The sequence below is a fragment of the Nicotiana sylvestris genome, chromosome 7, assembly GCF_000393655.2.
Source record: "Nicotiana sylvestris chromosome 7, ASM39365v2, whole genome shotgun sequence".
NCBI classification, from domain to species: Eukaryota; Viridiplantae; Streptophyta; class Magnoliopsida; order Solanales; family Solanaceae; genus Nicotiana; species Nicotiana sylvestris.
The window spans coordinates 153,057,979-153,078,401 of NC_091063.1; the positions used below are offsets into that span (position 1 = coordinate 153,057,979).

At 39.6% G+C, this 20,423-nt stretch overlaps 1 protein-coding gene across 1 annotated transcript; it reads right to left on the bottom strand.

Annotated features, from left to right (window-relative positions):
* Positions 1–18: 18 nt before the first annotated feature.
* Positions 19–7,842, bottom strand: LOC104212119 (eukaryotic translation initiation factor 3 subunit A-like). The gene is given in 16 exon segments (XM_009761307.2): positions 19–774; positions 1,104–1,305; positions 1,822–1,902; positions 2,250–2,456; positions 2,533–2,736; positions 2,817–2,998; positions 3,001–3,038; positions 3,955–3,974; positions 3,976–4,116; positions 4,245–4,472; positions 4,694–4,723; positions 4,819–5,187; positions 5,274–5,489; positions 5,995–6,476; positions 6,758–6,819; positions 7,752–7,842. Coding segments are annotated over 15 exon segments (2,874 nt in total). The 5' UTR covers positions 6,804–6,819; positions 7,752–7,842; the 3' UTR covers positions 19–346.
* Positions 7,843–20,423: the final 12,581 nt, after the last annotated feature.

A 20,423-nucleotide genomic window follows, 5' to 3' on the forward strand; every position in this document is an offset into this window, starting at 1 on the left:
TATATGACAAGATGGAGATAACATGATAAGCAACAGGAAATAATATAGGCCATCGTCTTACACTTTCACTAGGAAAAAGAAAGTTGAACATAATAGCAACTGTAGCTATTTGCGGACAAAAAGTTCAACATCAAATCACCTGTCAAAAACTTCAAGCCTCTCCATACCGTGCAGAAAATATCTTAGTCAAGAAATGCTTGAGCTCATAATAAATAAAAACTCCGATACACATTAGGTAAAAGTCACAAAAAAAGGTAAACAGCAAATTGAATTTCTTGAACCAAAAAGCCGAGGATGCAAGACTCCGGTATAAGCCACTGCACGACTCATAAGTGACTTAACCCATTCACCGCCTAGAAGCCGGCCAACTGGTCCTCGAGCCACTACCAAATGAAGGCGGCTTTCGTTCATCGCGCCATGATGGTCGATCATCTGGCTTACTTCCACCGCCCCACTTGTCAGTTTCAGGGGGTGGCGCCTGGCCTGCACCATCCATTTTTGTTCGTAAGTGCTTAGGAACATATTTCCCAGGGCCAGGAGTAGGTGCAGTAGCTGCTGCAGCAGGAATTGGAGCAGCTCCACCAAGTTCTGCGGGGCGCCCCAAGGTTGGAGGCTCAGCAGGCTTTGGCAGCACAGCAGTGGACTTACGCAAGATCTCTTCTCTCTCCCGTTTTTCTTTCTCTTCAAGTTCTAGCATTCGCCGCCTCTGCTTTTCTGCAATCTCATCTAACTTGGCTTGCCGCTCAGCTTCCTCTTTCTTCCGTCTCTCTGCCTCTGCAAAATTTTCAGAAAGTTGCCATAGGATGCTAAATTAATTTTGAGTAGCTATTGAACCTCAACTGCAGGCAGGGGATAAAAAGAAAGGAGCAAGAGAGGGAAAAAGAACTTAAAAAGGACAGTTTATAAGTTCTGAATGAGAGTACATGCTATAGTGATAAGAGTGTAGCAGAGTATCCAAAACCCAAAAAAATACATGTCTGGACAAACAGAAGCATGAACTCTTTGGTTGGACACACCTCGATAAATGCCCCCCCCCCCGGCACCTTTAACCCTAAAAGATTTGAATGCACATGACGTGGGTGGGGAATTAACCAGTAAAGTACCTTCACGTTTGCGGGCTTCCTCCTCTTCCTGCAACCTCTTTTGTCGCTCCTCCTCAGATCGCAGGAAGAATATCATTTTCCTCCTAGCTTCCCTCTCCTGCTTCCTTGATTGAATTATCTGGCTGATCCTTTCCTGTCTCTCCCGTTTCATTCTAGTGAATTCAGCTTCTCGGCTACTGACAACTTTTTCTTGCAAAATTCTCTGCATGATTAGGAATATATATCAGCTAATCTATGCATTAGCATGAATCAATGCAGCCTACGTCAACCACCTACTTTGTTAAAGACCAAGACCAGTCTTCAGCAAGCCGATGGCTGCTCAGATTTCAACTAGTTCCACAAAAAAGTAAGCATATATCGGAGACAATTTCGTCATTGCTGGCTACTGTGATATGCCAATGTATTCATAATAGGGTGAACTGCTGCAAAGGATTTGAACTTCCGTTCTTTTTATTTTCAAACAAGGCCATTATACAAGAAACTAGACAGAAGGCAGAATAAAAGAAAAAACACTTTCTATTACCACTAGCTTCACAGCTCAAAGATTAAAGTAGCCTGCACTAAGTTCAGAAGTTTTCAACTTTGGTCCTACATCAGTTCCATAGACCCAATAAACTATCAATAGCACTGACCCAACTTTACAACGAATAGTTCAGGTATATCATCAAAAGCTTATATCTAGAAGTTCAGCGAATTCATAGAAGTCGGATAAACTGACCTTGTTCTCCAACATGCGTGCCAGCCTCCTTTTCTCTTCTAAATCTCCAGCATGTCGTTGTCTGCTCAGCTCAATCTCTTGCTGGGAACGTATTAAAACGCAAGGTCAATTCATCAGCAATATTTCAACGAAAGAGGTAGAAGGTTAAAAGATAACATATCACTTTCTTAAGAAAAATGTGAAAGAAATTTTTTTTCATGAACACTTGGCTGCCACAAGCTAGTTATCCCTGTGGTAAAAATGTGAAAGTACTCGTTATTGTGGGCTATGTTGCGCGGACACTCCAAAACAGCTGCCGCACCCGTGTTGGATCCTCCAAAAATAAACTATTTTTGGAGGATCCGACACGCACCCATCGATATTTTCGGAGAGTCCGAGCAACATAGATTGTGGGAGGGCAAAAAGCATAATATGTCTTTAATGCAAACCTGCTGCTCGCGTTCATGAAGAGCTGCCTCTTCAGCTAAACGTTGTTTAAATGCAGATTCAATAAGAGGTGCAGCTTCTTCTCTCTTAGCTCTCTCCAGATGATCCATAGTTTTAGCAAATTTGAGCAACTTCTTTTCCATTTCTTGCCTCTCTCTCAGTTGTTCATTCAGCGCCAATTCCATGATCACCTTTTTGGTCATCTTTTCCTGAAATCAAATTAATGCCGGGTAAGATTTTCCAATTGAAAGTTTTTGGGAACAGAAGTACAAGTTATATACTTACTCCCTCTAGGACTGGCTTCTTCTTCCTCTTGCTGCGCTTTTCAGCTTCGTGCAGCAAAGCTTGGGCCTCTTCAAGTTCTCGGTCCTCTATCTCCTTCAAAATTCGTTGGTTCCTTCTTTGCTCATACTCGGCAGCAATGCGCTTTTGCTCAGCCTCTTCAGTCATCTTTTGTAGCTCTCGCCTCTTTGTTTCCTCCACTCGTTCCTTAAAAGAAATGGTCACAAAAGTTCATATGCGATAACAACAATAACAAGCAATTCACAACACCGCCAAGAATTTCATACCATTTCTAAGAGTAAACGCTCTTGCTCCTCTTTGCGTTTCTCAATAATGGACTTCCGGGCAAGAAGTCTCTTGTGCTCCTTCTCCACTATCTCCGCTAAATTAGACAGTGCTTCCCCAAGCTTGGCAGCCTTCTTTGCTGGGGGATAAATCATTGTCCTTGCCTTGCTAAGGGATTCAGCCAAAAGAGACAGATGATCCCGGAGTCCTTCCGCCTCAATACTCTGGAAACAAAATTATAAGCAAATGATGTATGATAAACTAACCTACACGGCTTAATTGGGGGGTGGGGGTGGGGGGGAATCAAAACCATGTAGTTCAAAGTGTCTCAAAGAAACAGTTACAAATTCTCCTGCATCAGTTCATCAACATATATACCACAGAGGTACCTCAATACTCTGGAAACAAAATTATGAGCAAATGATGTATGATAACCTAGCCTACACGGCTTAATGGGGAAAAATCAAAACCATGTAGTTCAAAGTGTCTCAAAGAAACAGCTACAAATTCTTCTGCATCAGTTCATCAACATATATACCACAGAGGAACAGGCTGAACTTACAAATCCATAAGAGTAAGATCAAATCCCACAACATAGAAACTGCTGAAAACAGCAACCCACTAAAACTCTTATATCTCAGAAACTAAGAACTGCACCTCAGAGTTCACAAGCTCCTTGTTCTAGTGACTGAACTACAAACTTATTATGCTAACCACACACCCTTAGAGAGCCCACTATTTTGCACAAAACATTAAAATCAAATACAAGAAATGTTGACCCTGCTTTAAATCTACTTTCTCCTTCAGGAAATACAAGTGTCTTTCTGTCATTTTGACCAAAAAAAAGTGTCTTTCTGTCATGCCTGGCAAAATTATGATAATAAAAATATCTCCATAGAAGAATTAGATAACAGAAGACACACAAGGTTCTGTAGATGCCATAAGCGAGCTATTCCTGTGCTTTCACTTACAATGAGGGAAAGAACAATGTGGTGAAAGAACAATGTTGATAATGCTGATAAAATCTCTCAGAACCAACTGACGAAGACACAGGAAAGTAATCTCTAGGGGCGCCCAACCGACACACAAACAAAAACTGAAGGATAGACAAGAGTTTTAATTCCAAGTGACACATTATACCTGTTTACCAAAGAAGACAGCGCCCTTCATGTGATCAACTTTGATAGCTAGAAAATTACGTCTAACCGCATCAACTGATATCTTCTCAATAACAGTGAAGTCAAAGAATGGGATCATCTTAGATATGTTATCAATCTGAATTGTCTGATACACCTGAGAGACCTGCAACAAGAAAAGGAACAAATAGCAGCATTCTCAGTTAAAATGAAGACAGAATTGAAAGTTGGACTTCCACCTTAAATAATGTGCATGCGTGCTCTTTATCAAAAGGTAAAAAACAGAGTGCATACCTGCTGGAGCAACCTCAGAGTAGCAAGTTTTTCCAAGGCAGGAACATACTGAGACAGTTGTACTTCAGGAACTGAGGAAACTGAAGACAGCTTACCGCCAAGCTTTGATATTTTGCTCAATACGGGCTGCACCTTCAGTGCCAGATCCAAAGGAAGAAACTCATTTTCTAACAGATGATAAAGATCTTTCACTTCTTGGGTGACACAAGACATCACACCTTTGGACACCTACAGAAGGAGAAACAATTAAGAAAAACCAAAGAAACCGACAAACAATTAAAAAATCAAGAGACTGAACGATTTCAAAAACAGTATGACATGTGCTCATCTTTGCCTCGAAAATTTAATGGGTTCATCGAATGCAAAGAGACAAGGAATTTAAACTATAAAAATGGAAAAAATTGAAGGACTATATGCTAAATTAAAAAAACATATATATAATTACTCACCAACTCTGAAAGAAGTGATGATCGGGAGAGCTGAAAAGGAGAAAAGGCAAGGGAACAGAAGCTGTTCAGCCAAAGCAAGAGATTAACAGTAAGGAAATAATTAAAATAATCAAAAATGAAATTACCGCTACTCTGTTTTCGGCTTTGGGTTCAACTTCAAAACCTATTAGATTGGCCACCCTCAAACTCCTCTCCTTCTCATTTTCAAGCTCAAGATGAGATGCACCATACGACTGATCATAAGGAGGCACAGAAAGTGCAGCTAGGACAACAGACGATGCTATTAACTGCAAATCCTTCTGGCTTAAATTTTTATTAAAACTCTTCTGAAGAGAGAAAAGCTTGAGCCATGCATAAGCATGATAAAGATGATTTGATGACATCCAAAATATCTCAGTAAGCTTCCCATAGTAAACAACCATCAATGACGCCTTGGGGGTTTTCTTAACCATGCACATCAATCCATATATGTCTTCTATGGAACGGAAAGCTTCCTGTTTCAAAGAAAACTAAAACATATGAAGTTCACTCCCATATAGGACAAAAGATATGCTAATAATCTATCAGAAAAAGTAATAACCTGCCAAAGACCCAGTTCGGTAGCAACTTTCAGTTGTTCAAATCTAGTGTCTAGATACAATTGCAGGCTCTCTGGAGCAGACAGATCAGGCCGGTCCCTCTGATCTCTATACTTGTTGAGATTTGCCAAATGATTCCGGATGATTTCACAAAGACGACGAAATTCTGTTGTACGTTTGTACTGCTTACAGAACTGAAAGGCTCGGTGTGCTGTCATCTGAGCAAAATAGGTTTGAAGCTTAATTCTCATTTCTTTCAGTGAAAAAATATATGCTCAACTAAAGATGGAAAGAGTACAGAACTTCCTATCAGCCACGCAGAAAGCTTAAATGGCATACAGGACAAATCAGGTTCTACCACACACAAAAAAAATTGTACCCGGATGATATATATAAACTTTTATCAAAAAGAATAGACTTATATTCTGACAAAACTGATACATGTATGAAACAAAGAACATGGACAGATGCCCAGCAAACTGAGAAAGACGCCCATGAAGATTATGAATAAGAAGTGAAAGGGATTGATTTACTAAGCAAAAAATCAGAAGCACAATCACTTCCCAGGCAAGCGAATTGAAAAGGAAAAAAGGATAAACCTGCTTACTCAATTACAGTCTAAACAAGCCTGAAGGTCATGATACTAAGATTCCTCACCTCAGAACATAAATGCAGTCTAATTATTCAAAAACCTAACGAAAAGAAAGAGCAATGGAAACTTACGGCATACAGAGCCTCCAATCTTGAGTTGTTACGCAAGATCTCCAGAACAGTTCTATATGTCTCCCACAAAAACTTAAACCAGGGAGTGACAAGCTCGCGATCAGATCTATCTTTTCCTTTCTCCCCACTAACATAACTCAACATAAGATCTTCAGGCCTTTTATCAGCTTCCAAGTCCTCCACATCCAGAGCTTCCTCCAACGCCTGTGCTTGATTGCGAGCCAGTTCAGCTCGCTCAGTAGCTAAATGCATGAAATGCTTTATCACCTCCTCTAAGGAGTTAATGTTCACTTGCTGACAGACTATACGATATTGAATTAGGCCATCCTTGGCAAACCTCCCCCTTCTCATGTCAACACATAGCTCTACATACTTGAACATTATCCTTTCAAGAGTTTTTTGCCATGCTCTATACCTCCTTGAAGTAATAAGATCATGAAGTGCTTGCAGCGCTTCTTGCTTTTGTCCAACAGTAATCAACTCTACATCAAAACATCAAATTAGTAAACATACCGACATTCTCAATTTTACTATTAAAACATCTGGAATTTACAAAACTTCACCCTCCCATAATATTAAAAATCATCTAGACCACCCTCACCCTGTGACCATATAACCCCTCCTAAATTGCAGATATTACTTGAGATATAAGTCTGCAAGTGTACAGAGTACATATTACCAGGGCACATCTCAAAATAAAGCTTTGAGAAGTTTACTGTAAAAGTAATTTGCTAAATCAGATCCAGATAGTAACTCCACTAACCTTCAGCACGCTTCAAAGCATTCTCAGGTTTGGCAAAAGTCGCCATTTCAAGAATCTTTCACCTGCAAAGGAATAGTTGGATGAGTCAAGAAGTTCATCAACAGGCAAGAACAAAAATGTTAAATCTAAACACTCGTAGTAAGACTTCAAGAAGTTGCTACACGAGAATCAAATCATTAGCTCGAAAAGGCAAGAACTTTAGCCACTTTGCCCCCCCCCCTACCCCACACACACACACACAGAAGAAGAGAAAAAGAAAAAAAATTGCAGATCAGAATAATGATTTCTTTATCATCCTTTCTCTATAACCGAGAAATCTCCAAGGTCCAGTACCACACGGTTTGAAACTAGGTGGATAATGGGCCCACCCTCTACCCTTCTCCGGTTAAATACCACCTATGACAGGGTTCGAACCTGTGAGTGCGGCTAACCCACAAAACACAAGCTACGCACTCACCACTAGACAACCAAAGCCCCGGGCAGTTTCTATATCATCTTTTCTCCTGGGAACAAATCTAAAACCATAAATCAATTAAATTAACTCTGCTCTAATTAGGCCTATTTCTCCTCTTTTTTCCCTCATTCACGCCCATCCTTTCCAGTCTAAAAATTAACACGTAAATAGCAATATTACGCAGAGAAAGAAAAAATAAGAAAAAAAAAATCCAAATCACAGCATGTAAGCAACAGCATAGACTCTATTCCTTGTAATTTCAGATTTTGCACTAACAAAAAAAGGACCAAAAAAAGAAAGGAATAAATGTACAATGTACTCTCAGCTAAATGCATCAAGATTAATTTTTTCTTTATTTTTATAAAAACATCAAGATAAACAAAATTATAAATCGGATACAAATCCAAATTAGCATTCACATACATATACGCATCTACTCATATCGGATTAAAACTGTACTAAAAAAATCCACAAATCTAACCAAAAAATTGTTTCATACACATACAAATTTAAAAAGTTCCCAAATTTAACAAAAAATACCAGTAGATTTCGATGCTTTGTGAGTGCCGCACTGTCTCTCTTTTTGTTTGCCCTAAAAACCTGAAATGAGAAAGAGCTAAGTGAAGCAAATATGATGTGTTCCAGGGTTCGCTAGAACTGGTCCTTTATTTTTATTAAAACACTCTTTGCACCCCCAAACTTTTTGAAAAATGTTATTTTGACCTGTATTTGTAAAATTCTTTCTTTTCTTTATTTAACGGTGATAGGACTCGAATTAGAAATCATACTAGTACTAGGAAAGTAGGGAAAATTTTAAAAATGAGTTAGAAAGAGAAGTTCTCCTACTTCTCTCTAGAACTAAAGAGAAGTCCTGTTATTCAAGGACTTCCTCATCCAGTTAATATAGCAAGAACACCACAAGGAAACCTCAAAGATCTCTTAATGAACATAGCTAAAAACGAATCTACAAATGCAAAAATACGCCCCCAAGACTTAACAATGGAAATGGACCAAGATATGAACACAAAACCCATCAGTCCCAGAATCAGACAAGACCTCGCAGAGGAAAATCATAGACAAACCAACTCATTCCTCCACAAACTTAAGAAAAATCTTGTTGAAACACAATACCAAAACTAAATAGCAGTCCAGAAATCAGTGGAGGGCCACGACACTTTTGATGAAACTGAGAATCACTATGATTCTGAGAATTTTATTCCTATCACCTCCACAACAAAGAAATGATCTACAACAACTGGACAAATGTTGTTATCATCAAAATATTTGGCAGAAAAATGGGCTCCTCCTTCCTCCAAAACAAAATCACAGGAATATGGAAATCAACGGAAAGTATCACACTAATAGACCTAGGTTACGATTACTACCTAACTAAATTCTCAAACCCCAAAACCTACGACAAAGCACTTCATGGAGGACCATGGTTCATTGGGAATCAATTCCTCACTGTCCGAAAATGGGAGCCAAAGTTCGTAACCTCAGCAGCCTCACAAACATACTCAACCATCTGGGCCAGATTACCAGAACTACCAACAGAATTCTATGACTATGACATTCTCCAAAAAAAATAAGAACAAAACTAGGGAGGCTACTAAGGATAGATGTATGCACTGCTTCAACTACCAAGGGCAAATGTGTGAGAGTATGTATCCTAGAACCCATAGAAAACCCTCTTAAAACTCATGTTATCATAGGAAGACATTACCAAAGGATTGGGCCATATTCAAACAAACTGCCCCAACCTAAAGCCTTCAAAGGGAAAAGAAGTAATTGATAATCACCAAAACAATGTTGGAATTGAATCCCTAACAGAGGAAATTGACCACTGACCATAGACACACATGAAAAAACTAGGAAAAAGGAGGACCAAATGGGAAGGCAAAACACCCATCCACAAAGACAACCAAAATAGGAAGATAAAATGCAAGGGGGAAATCTCAGATACACGATACCACTCAGACCACAAACTCCGGCCAAACGCATCAACCTAGACAGGAATTCAGAAGGAAGAACTATGAAACAATCCACAAACCTGAAACACAGCCAAAACAACTGGACAAAAGCATCAATACAGACAAAAGTAATGGCAATCAATTCATGGCATTAAATGTAATAATGGATGAGATGGATGACAAAATGGAAACCTTGAAGCAGCACAAACCACAATGAACCATCCAAAAAATCCACTGGTTATTCACTCAAAACCATCGAGCCCTGTCACAACATCAATGAGCCAAATTCCCCCCTTCAATAACTAAAGACTTGGAAATGTTAATGCTTTAGAAAACCCACCATTCCCGGCAAAATCTGATGGAGCAACTAATGAAACCACACAAACACACGTAAACTCAAAGAACCCAACGGACAATAACATCTCTCAACATACCCTAGTTTGCAATGATAACGGCTCAATGGAAGTTGACCTTTGCATCACCCAAGAAGTTTTCAAAACCTCATTAATTAATAACAACAAAATTTAGACCATCAAAGACACTACACAATCAACAGTCGATATTCACATCACTCCCAAAAATCTTAGTACAAATCAAAACAACTCCCTAGAAAATGTCAACTCACCAAACTCTAACAATTTTGTCCTTCCTATACTAGAAAACTATGCAGAACAAGGGAAAAATGAACCCTGCTACTTAAACTCTCTGCCTAGTAACAACAACAACAACATAAACTAAGCAAAGAAAAACCTAGGCAAAGACCACAAAGAACTCACAATAAATGTCAAGACTACCCACCAACCAACAGCTTTTATAGAAGGCATCAAAGGAATCACAGTAGAAATGTGTGGACACGCAAATAGTACCAAAGAACTCAGCAGCTGAACAACCAAGCATTGAGGCAGGGTCATCCAATATTGTATGCAACTCCACATTTAGCTACAAACCATGTCCCACTTTCATAGATGGAATACGGCCTAATAGGGTTCTCACTGAACATGAATCTACACCAAGAGAGCCGGGACATCATAATCCAAATAGAGAAATCGAGTTACCTATCCCAAATTGTAACGAGGGACTAAAGATAGGGCTGGACAATGTAGCCAACCACCCATGGCTAGCCCTAATGACCCTACAACCCCAAATAAATCCACCACACCCAGCCATGGGAGCTCACCCATCCCCATGGGTCGTCAATAGAGGAATACCCCAAGCACTCCAATACCCCTAAGCATGAATCTACCCCTCTTCCACAACAACCCTCAGCGCAACCAACCACCACATATACACTACTCAAACACACAACAAAACTAGGGAACTACCACAGCACCCCATCAACCAATGCAACTGACGGGCGAGGAAGGGTCATCAACAGCACGAAGAGTGGAGTATGCCATGCTACGAACGTAAAAAACGTTGGTGTTCAAGGAAAGAAAAGAAAAAAGAGTCTATCTTATGTTGCCCGATGAATTTGAGGAAATGCTTGATCAATATAAGGAAGCTACTAACACCACCAGCAATCTACAAATACGGGGTAGTAATGATTCTGATAATGTACGCCAACATAAACATGGCAAGTCCCCCCTCCCCCCATGCACAGGCAGAGGAGAACACCCCACCCCCCATCTAGACCAATGAGTATGATCGTATGGAACTGTAGGGGAGCGAGGAATGAAGAGTTTAGAAGAACATTTAGGTCTATGCTGGACTACAACAGGCTTTTCCTAGTAGCACTCTTGGAGACAAAAATGGCGGATCACAGCATGCTCATAAACGACTTTGGATTCACTCACATAGGTTAGGTAGCAACTTAAGGCAATTCAGGAGGCATGTTTATGATGTGGAATGCAGGAGATATTCTGGTGGATCAAATCGGAACAACTTACCAAGAAATTCATGTCATGATTAAGGTAAATAATTCTAACCCTTGGCTACTATATGTTATCTATGCTAGCAACCTAAGCAAAGAAAGAACTATTCTGTGGAAAAATTTAAAGACAGTAGTAAGCAGTTTTAAGGGTCCCTAGTTAGTTACAAGAGACTTCAACGAAGTCACTAAGGCAAACAAAAAGTTCGTAGGCCTCCCAATAAACTACCCTAGAGTATCGAAATTCCTTAACTGCCTAGACTTTTGTGGGCTTATTGACCTAGGGTATAAGGGCTCAAAATATACTTGGACAAATAAAAGGAAAAAGACTAAAACTTTAATCATGGAAAGGTTGGATAGATACATAGCATACTCAAGCTGGATTAACCTTTTTAAAGAAGCGCACGTCACACACTTAGCAAGAATTCATTCTGACCACTGTCCCATAAAACTAGACCTATTCAAAAACTTCTCACACAGTAATAATATCTTCAGAATTGAATCTATGTGGTTATCTCACCCAACGTTCAAAATCTTGTTAAGGAGTCATGGACCAACCAAGATAATATACTAGGGGAAATTGAAAACTTTACAAAAAAATGTAAAAGAATGGAACATTATTACGTTTGCCAATATTTTCCATTAAAAAAATATCATAATCTACAAAATTAATGGAATACAAAATTTCTCAAACTATACGACCAGTCAATTCCTACTTGACCTCGAAACAAATCTATTAAAGGAATTCAATGACATTCTAAAACTAGAGGAGGAATTTTGGAGGCTCAAATCCCGAATACAATGGTTAAATGAAGGGGATGCGAGTACAAAAATTTTCCACATCACCACCATGCAACGTAGAAGAAAGAATAGAATCCTAAGTCTTAAGGACGAAGTGGGCAACTGGTACTACGACCAAAAATATATTAAATCATTAATAAACAACTACTACACAAACCTCAACAGGACATAACACCTCCTATAGAACGAATCACTGCATGTCCTTCTATGCAACTCTTGATAACATGGACCAAAAAACCCTGTGCCAAGACATCACAGCCTGCGAAATTAAAAGTGTTTTAGATTCTTTTAAACCTACAAAGCACCCGGACCGGATGGTCTGCATCCCTTTTTCTACCGGAAGTTCTGGAATGAAACTAAAGAAAAATTAATTGACTTTTGCAAAGACACCTTTAGGGAGAAAAAGATGGCTGGAGATATGAATAGCACCTACATCTATCTAATCCCAAAATGCCAAAATGCTGAAACTATCAAGCAATATCGACCGATCAGCTTGTGTAACACTGCCTACAAGGTAGTAACAAAAATCATCGTCAATAGAATCAAATCCCTTTTAGCCCAAATTAATCCACCCAACACAAACTAGCTTCATGAAGGGCAGAAGATCTTCAGACAATGCTATCATTATCCACGAGGTCCTAAATCACTTTAAAAAATTAAAAGGAAAAAAAGGGAAAATATTGATAAAAATAGACCTAGAAAAAGTATTCGATAAATTAGAATGGTCTTTTATAAAATTCTCAGTAACCTCCTTAAAATTCCCTCAAGATCTAATTGACCTAATTATGTCTTGTAGCTCTAACACGTCTACCTCTATCATTATTAACGGATCCAACTCAGAATTCTTTAAACCATCTAGAGGTATTCGCCAAGGTGATCCCCTATTCTCTTTCATCTTCATCATATGCATGAAAATGCTGTCGAGACTAATTCACCACGAAATTGACTGCTGCGGGTGGGACCCAGTCAAAATCTCTTCAAAAAGTCCCTCTCTATCATACCTATTTTTTGCAGATGATCTAATCCTCCTAGCAAACGCTAATAAAAAGGCTGCAACTCCATCATAGATACTCTCAATAAATTTTGAGCACATTCAGGCCAATCTATCAACTTCAACAAATCAAGGTTAATATTTCTGAAAATATTCCAATAGACATAAAAACCGACTTTAGCAACTGCCTATCAATAAGCCACACTAGAGAATTCGGTAAGTACTTAGGATTCCCCATAGGGTTTTCTAATCCCTCAAAGAAAGACTTTCAATATATAATCGACCGTCTCAACAATAGACTAAAAGGGTGGAAAATTAACTTCCTTAACATAGCACGAAGGACCACTCTCATTAAATCAACCCTGACCGCAATCCCCAATCATGTTATGCAGATCTACAACCTCCCCCAAGCTACTATTAATAACATTGATAGAATCCAAATGAACTTCCTCTGGGGGAGCACCTCCAGAAAAAAAAATACCATTTGATAAGTTGGAACACTGCTACAAAGCAAAAGATGGATGGGGGCTGGGACTATACAAAACAAAATAGAAAACCAATACTCTAGCTAGCTTAGCTTGGAGATATAAAAAAGATCATAAATTCCTTTGGAGTAGGGTAATTCACAACAGATATAACAATAGGACCCCCAACAAAGCTGGAATCTCCAAGATAAAAATAGCTCCCATATCTGGAAAAATATTGTCCGGGTATCACGACCCAAACCGATGGGCCGCCACGGGTGCCTGAGTTCTACATGTCGAATACCCTTAAGCATGTGTTTAAGATATAAACATGAATAACATATGCAAAGGAAACATGTCCAAAAGACATATGTACATATACGCACGGAATGCGTGGGGCGAGCCGACTAGGCTGCTATAGAAAACTACATATCCAAAACTGGAAACCGGTAAGGCCACCTACTATCCAGTTATACATACTGTCTACAAACCTCTAATTGAAATATAACTATACAAAGACGGGACTGAGCCACGCCATACCCATATATATATATATATATATATATATATATATACAAACACACACACAATCATATCGTACCAAAATCAAAAGCAACTCTGGATCAAGTAAAGCACGCCAACTCTCGCTAACCAAGGATCCTAAGAAGGGGAACCGCCAGCTTGCCTACCTGCACCTGCGGGCATGAAACGCATGCCCCAAAAAATAGCAGTACGAATAATGTACTGAGTATGTAAGGCATGCAAATCAGTACACAAAAGACATAGATAAAACATGGAATAAATAAATCCGCCTGAAAGTCTGAATAACTTTGTAAATTATGCAACATTTATAGTGTCATGCACGTGCATATAAATGTCGTGACATGCATAGGTATAGGTGTACATAACATCATCAAGCCTCTGAGGGCATCCCATCATAACGTCTCGGCCAATGTGGCCAACATTATCAACATATACCAACTGATCAGGTGGTGGTGCGTATATAACGTCGTAACCTTTTTTCCCTTATCCCATATAAATATAATATATATATATGCATATATAACGCCATATGGTCATGGGTCAATGTATTATATAAATGCATGAAATGCATAAGAAATACGTTAATAAGATTTTTCTCGGAATACCATAAAACTCAATATGCCTTTCGGATAAACTTTATTAAATACGTATTTTTCTGAGACTCATGAACAGACGATAGAATAGTAAGACTTATGGGAGAATAAGAGTATACAATCTCTAGCATTTCTATGAATAGAGTAATTTATGGAAATTGTGCATTTGCTCGTTTCGTTTGTGTCGTACAGATCATGCCAAAAAGAAAGAAGGGATGACCTTAACATACCTGGAGTAGGGGAAAATCTGTAAGATGTTCTTGGAAAAGGTTGCACCGTACTCCTTTAGAACCGCAAAATTTTACGTTGCTAACAATTCTCGTTGGATTTCCTTTTAGTTGCAATAATTAACTTTTTTTGTTCAAAATAAGAATGGTAACATTCTGTATTTCTTCTTAACTATCAACTTATGGCTAATGTTTCTAATTGTAGGAATGCTAATGTCTTTGGTTGTAGGAACTTTGTAGGAAAATTCATTTCTATGGTACCAACCTCCTATCTAATTGTAGTCTTGAAAATGTTAGAAAAATAAAGTAGTGAACCATTTGATTAAAATATTGAATTTGTTAGAAATGAAGTAGTGTATATATAACACATTAGTTGCCACCTAAGATTATATGACTACTTAGTCATATGTAGCAATAGTGGGTTATTGCCACATTTTTTTGGCGGAGGGAGTTTGGTCTTATCTGATAATTTATTACTTAATTGGATAATGTCCCGTTACCCGGTAACTAACCAATTACCCGCATAATTAAGAATTGTCTCAATTTACTTAAAATTCTACTTATTTTTAATATACTTTATACATCATACTATCATGGTCATATGACACCACAATCATCAATAACGACAATGGCCTCACATGACCAATAACAATAACTAACACAGGAATTCATACATGTACCTTAAGGTTATGACGTCTCAGTCAGACTCTTCTCTGAAGGAGGAAATAAGTAGGGATATCTAGACTTCATGTCTTCCTCGGCCTCCCAAGCCATTTCTTCCACATTGTTGTTTCTCCAAAGTACTTTCACCGAAGCTATTTCTTTAGTTCTCAATCTCCGAACCTGTCGGTATAGTATAACAATGGGAGTTTCTTCATATGATAGCTGTTTTGTGACCTGAACGTCGTCAACTGACACAATTCTGGAAGGATCTCTGACACATTTACGGAGCATAGACACATGACAGACTGGATGTACAGACTCCAAGTCCCAAGGCAAGTCTAACTCATATGCTACCTGGCCCACCTTGCGTATGATCCTATATGGTCCAATGTATCGAGGGCTAAGTTTTCCCCATTTCTCGAACCTCATAACGCCCTTCATTAGTGATACCTTTAGGAATACCCAATTGTCCACCTAAAATTCCAAGTCTCGCCGTCGATTATCCTCATAAGATTTTTGACGGCTTTGAGCTGCTAATAGCCTTTCCTGTATAAGCTTAATTTTCTTAATTGGTTGTTGTACTAATTTTGGTCCTACTAACATTGTTTCTCTAACATCGAACCATCCTATAGGCAACCTACACTTGCGTTCGTAAAGAGTTTCATATAGAGCCATCCGAATACTTGAATGATAGCTATTATTATATGCGAACTCAATAAGCGACAAATGATCATCCCAGCTACCCTTGAAAGCTATCACACAAGCCCTTAACATATCTTTAAGTGTCTGAATAGTATGCTCAGCCTGTCCGTCTGTCTGGAGATGAAATGTTGTACTAAGACTTACCTGAGTCCCCATTCCTTTTTGGAAGGACCTTCCGAAGTTAGTTGTAAATTGAGCTCCTCTATCCGAGATAATAGATACAGGGGCACCATGCAGTCGTACTATCTTTTTAATATAAGCCTTGCATAATCCTCTATGGAATATGTAGTCCTAATGGGCAGAAAATGGGCTGACTTTGTAAGCCTATCAACAATTACCCATATTGAATCAAACTTACGTTAGGTACGCGGTAAGCCTATGATGAAATCCATATTGATTACTTCCCATTTCCAAGTTAGAATTTCCATAGCCTGCAATAATCCACCGGGTTTTTTATGCTCAATCTTAACCTACTGACAGTTAGGACACTAAGCAACAAACTCCGCTATATCCTTTTTCATTCCGTCCCACCAATATATATCCCTGATATCATGATACATCTTGGTTTCTCCTAGATAAATAGAATAACGAGAATAGTAAGTTTCTCCCATAACCTGCCAACGTAGCCCTACAACATTAGGGACACATAATCGTCATTGATATCCGAAGACCCCATCTTCTGTAATCTCAAACGATGCCTTCTCCTTCTGATGGGTGGTATTCCTATAATGAACTAACACAGGATCATCGTACTGGCGTTCCTTCACTTCAGTTACTAAAGAGGATGTTGTCGTATCCTGAATAAATAATTCCAATATCACCTGAGTCCAGTAACCGAACTCCAAGACTAGCTAGCTGATGAATCTCATGGGCTATTCCCTTTTTTTCGGCTATAAATATGACAGGCTACCCATAGATCTACGGTCGAGGGCATCGGCTACTACGTTTGCCTTCCCCGAATGGTATAAAATATCAACGTCATAGTCTTTAAGTAGCTACAACTATCTCCTTTGATGTAAATTTAACTCCTTCTGCTTTAAGATATACTGGAGGCTCTTATGATCCGTATAGATATCAACATTAATGCCATACAAGTAGTGCCTCCACATCTTTAGTGCATGACTAACTCTAAATCGTGGGTCGGGTAGTTCTTCTCGTACTTTCTTAGTTGTCTAGAAGCATAAGCTACAACCTTACCATGCTGCATCAGCACACAACCCAATCCAACGCCTGAAGTGTCACAATAGATCATATAACCATATGTCCCTTCTGGGAGCGTTAGAACCAGTGTTGAAGTTAATCTATCCTTTAATGCTTGGAAACTCCGTTCGCAAGCATCAGTCCATTGAAACTTTGCTCCCTTATGAGTCAACTTTGTAGAAGGTGCTGAAAGAGAAGAAAATCCTTCTACAAATCTCCTGTAATAACCTACCAAACCGAGAAAGCTACGAACCTCCGTCGGTGTCGTGGGTCTACGCCAACTCTTCACTGCCTCAATCTTTTGTGTATCCACCCGGATGCCTTCACCCGAAATGATATGTACAAGGAAAGCTACAGAGTTCAACCAGAATTCACATTTAGAGAATTTTGCATACAACTTCCCTTTTTTGTAGAACTTTGAGCATAGTACGCAAATGATCTGCATGCTCAGCCTTTGAATGAGAATATACCAATATATCATCGATAAATATAATTACGAACAGATCTAAAAAGGGCATGAACACATGGTTTATCAAATCCATGAATACTGTTGGGGCATTGGTCAAACCGAATGACATAACACGAAACTCAAAGTGCCTGTATCTGGTCCTGAATGCTTTCTTCGGAATATCTTCCTCCTTAACCCTTACCTGATGGTACCCGGACCTCAAGTCTATCTTTGAAAAACACTTGGCACATTGCAACTGATCAAATAAATTATCAATCCTCGGGAGAGGGTACTTATTCTTGATCTTCACCCTATTCATCTGTCTATAATCAATACACATTCGTAAGGAACTATCTTTCTTCCTTACAAATATCACAGGTGCTCCCTATGGTGATGTACTAGGTCTGATAAAGTCCTTTTCAAGCAAATCCTTTAGTTGTTCCTTCAACTCTTTTAGCTTTGTGGGGACTATTCTGTAAGGAGAAATAAATATTGGATGAGTATCTGGTAGTAGGTCAATAACAAACTCAATTCTCGCTCTGGCGGGAGACCTGGAAGCTCATCGGAAAAATATCGAGAAACTCATTAACCACAGAGATGGACTGAATGGTTGGTGACTCTACTTCCACATCTTGAACTCGAACTAAGTGATAAATACAACCCTTTGTGATCATCTTCTTTGCCTTTAGATAGGAAATAAATCTTCCTCTCGGCGACGCCGTATTACCTTTACACTCCAAAACAGGCTCCCCTGGAAATTGAAATCGGACTATCTTGATCTACAATCAACATTGGCATGACAAGAAGCCAACCAATCCATACCCATTATAACATCAAATTCTACTATATCTAACTCGATTAGGTCTGCTATGGTAGATCGACCATGAACTACTATTATACAATCTCTATATACTCGCTTAGCTATCACTGAGTCCCCAACAAGTGTAGATACCTCAAAAGGTTGAAACAATTCAGGTTTTATTCAAAACTTACTAGCGACCAATGGAGTAACATATGATAAGGTGGACCCTAGGTCAATCAGTGCATATACATCATATGAGAAGACTGATAATATACATGTAACAACATCAGGTGATGACTCTTGATCCTGTCGTCCTACCAATGCATAAATGCGGTTCTGAGGACCGCTCGAGCTAGATGTTCCGCCTCTGCCTCTACCATGACTCATTGGTGCTTGTGAACCTTGACCGGGAGGCGTACTTATGATGACGAACCATTTATAGATCCTGTTTGCTAAGCTATGCTTGCCTCACCTCTTGTCGGACAATCCCTTATAACGTCGTCCGGATAACCACAAGTATAACAAACACCTAATCTCATACGGCACTGCCCAGCATGCTACTTACCACATTGAGCACATCGTGGCAAGGGCGGCCTCATCTAACTTAACTCTCCCCTATACTGAGATCTTTAGGCCCTGGAATTTTGACCAAGCCCTGAATATGTGGAACGATTAAATCTCTTACTACCGAACTGAGGGGGTGCGCTAGCCGATGGCTGGACTGAATATCTCGGGTATTGTTGCCTTTGACCACCTCGAAACTCACCAAAAGGACTTGAAGACCTCGCTCTCTTATTATGGGCCCTATCATGTTCATGATCGGCCTTCTGTTTCTGCTTACGCTCCTCTACACCTGAGCGTATGCCTGAAGTACGAGAAATATCCATGTCTGGTTGAAGTGAGACCGACTTACAATTGTTAAGCAAGTGTGGCTCTAATCCCATCACGAACAGTGAACTCGATCCTCCATCTTAGATACAATAGTGGGAGAATACCTCGCAGATCAATCAAACTGAAGACTGTACTCCCGAACACTCATGTTACCCTGCCGAAGTGTCAAGAACCTATCAACTTTGGCTCGTCTAAGTTCTGGTGGTAGATAATGACGAAGAAAAGCTTCCGTAAACTCCTACCATACTGCTGGAGGGGAATCCTCACCTCTGGACAATTCCCAATACTTGTACCAATTAACTGCAACTTCTTGGAGTCTATAGGAAGCTATCTCAACCGACTTAGTCGCAGTGGCCTTCATTACCCTTAACGTCATCTGCATTCTATCAATAAATACCTGAGGGTCTTCATTTGGATCTGACCTAGTGAATACCGGAGGGTCTAAATTAATGAAATCACGAACCCTCACACTGACGGACCTATCCGTATGACCAATACCTACTTCCTGACGTCGAGCCTGCGCGGCTACTAATCGAGTTAATAGCTGAATATCATCTCTCATCTCCTGACCCGGTGCATCTGGCTAAGGGGTTGAATGTACAGGGGCGGGCGCTGAAGCTAGTGCCCCTCAGAGCCCTTCTGGAGAGGGAGGGGTATGTGCAGTCTGGGATAGAATCTCACTATGAGACTCTCTCCGAGCCCTAGAAACTCATGGCGCTCGACTAGTAGTCCCACCAGCCACAGACTTTCCCTTCTGGGCGGCTGTAGTCTTCAGATGCATCACTGAAAATGTAACATATTGTTAGGAACATAAATTCTTATATCGCACGATCTAAGACAAAAAGAGAGGATAACATCCTATATGTCCTGTAGCCTCCTGTTTATAAGTGTGGTGCACAACACACCTATAAATAAGACTGTAGTAGACATGGGCTGTAGAAAATCCTAGGACATAATTGCTCTGATACTACTTTTGTCACGACCCAAATCGATGGGCCACGACGGGTGCCCGAGTCCTACCTATCGAACACCCTTAAACATGCAATTAAG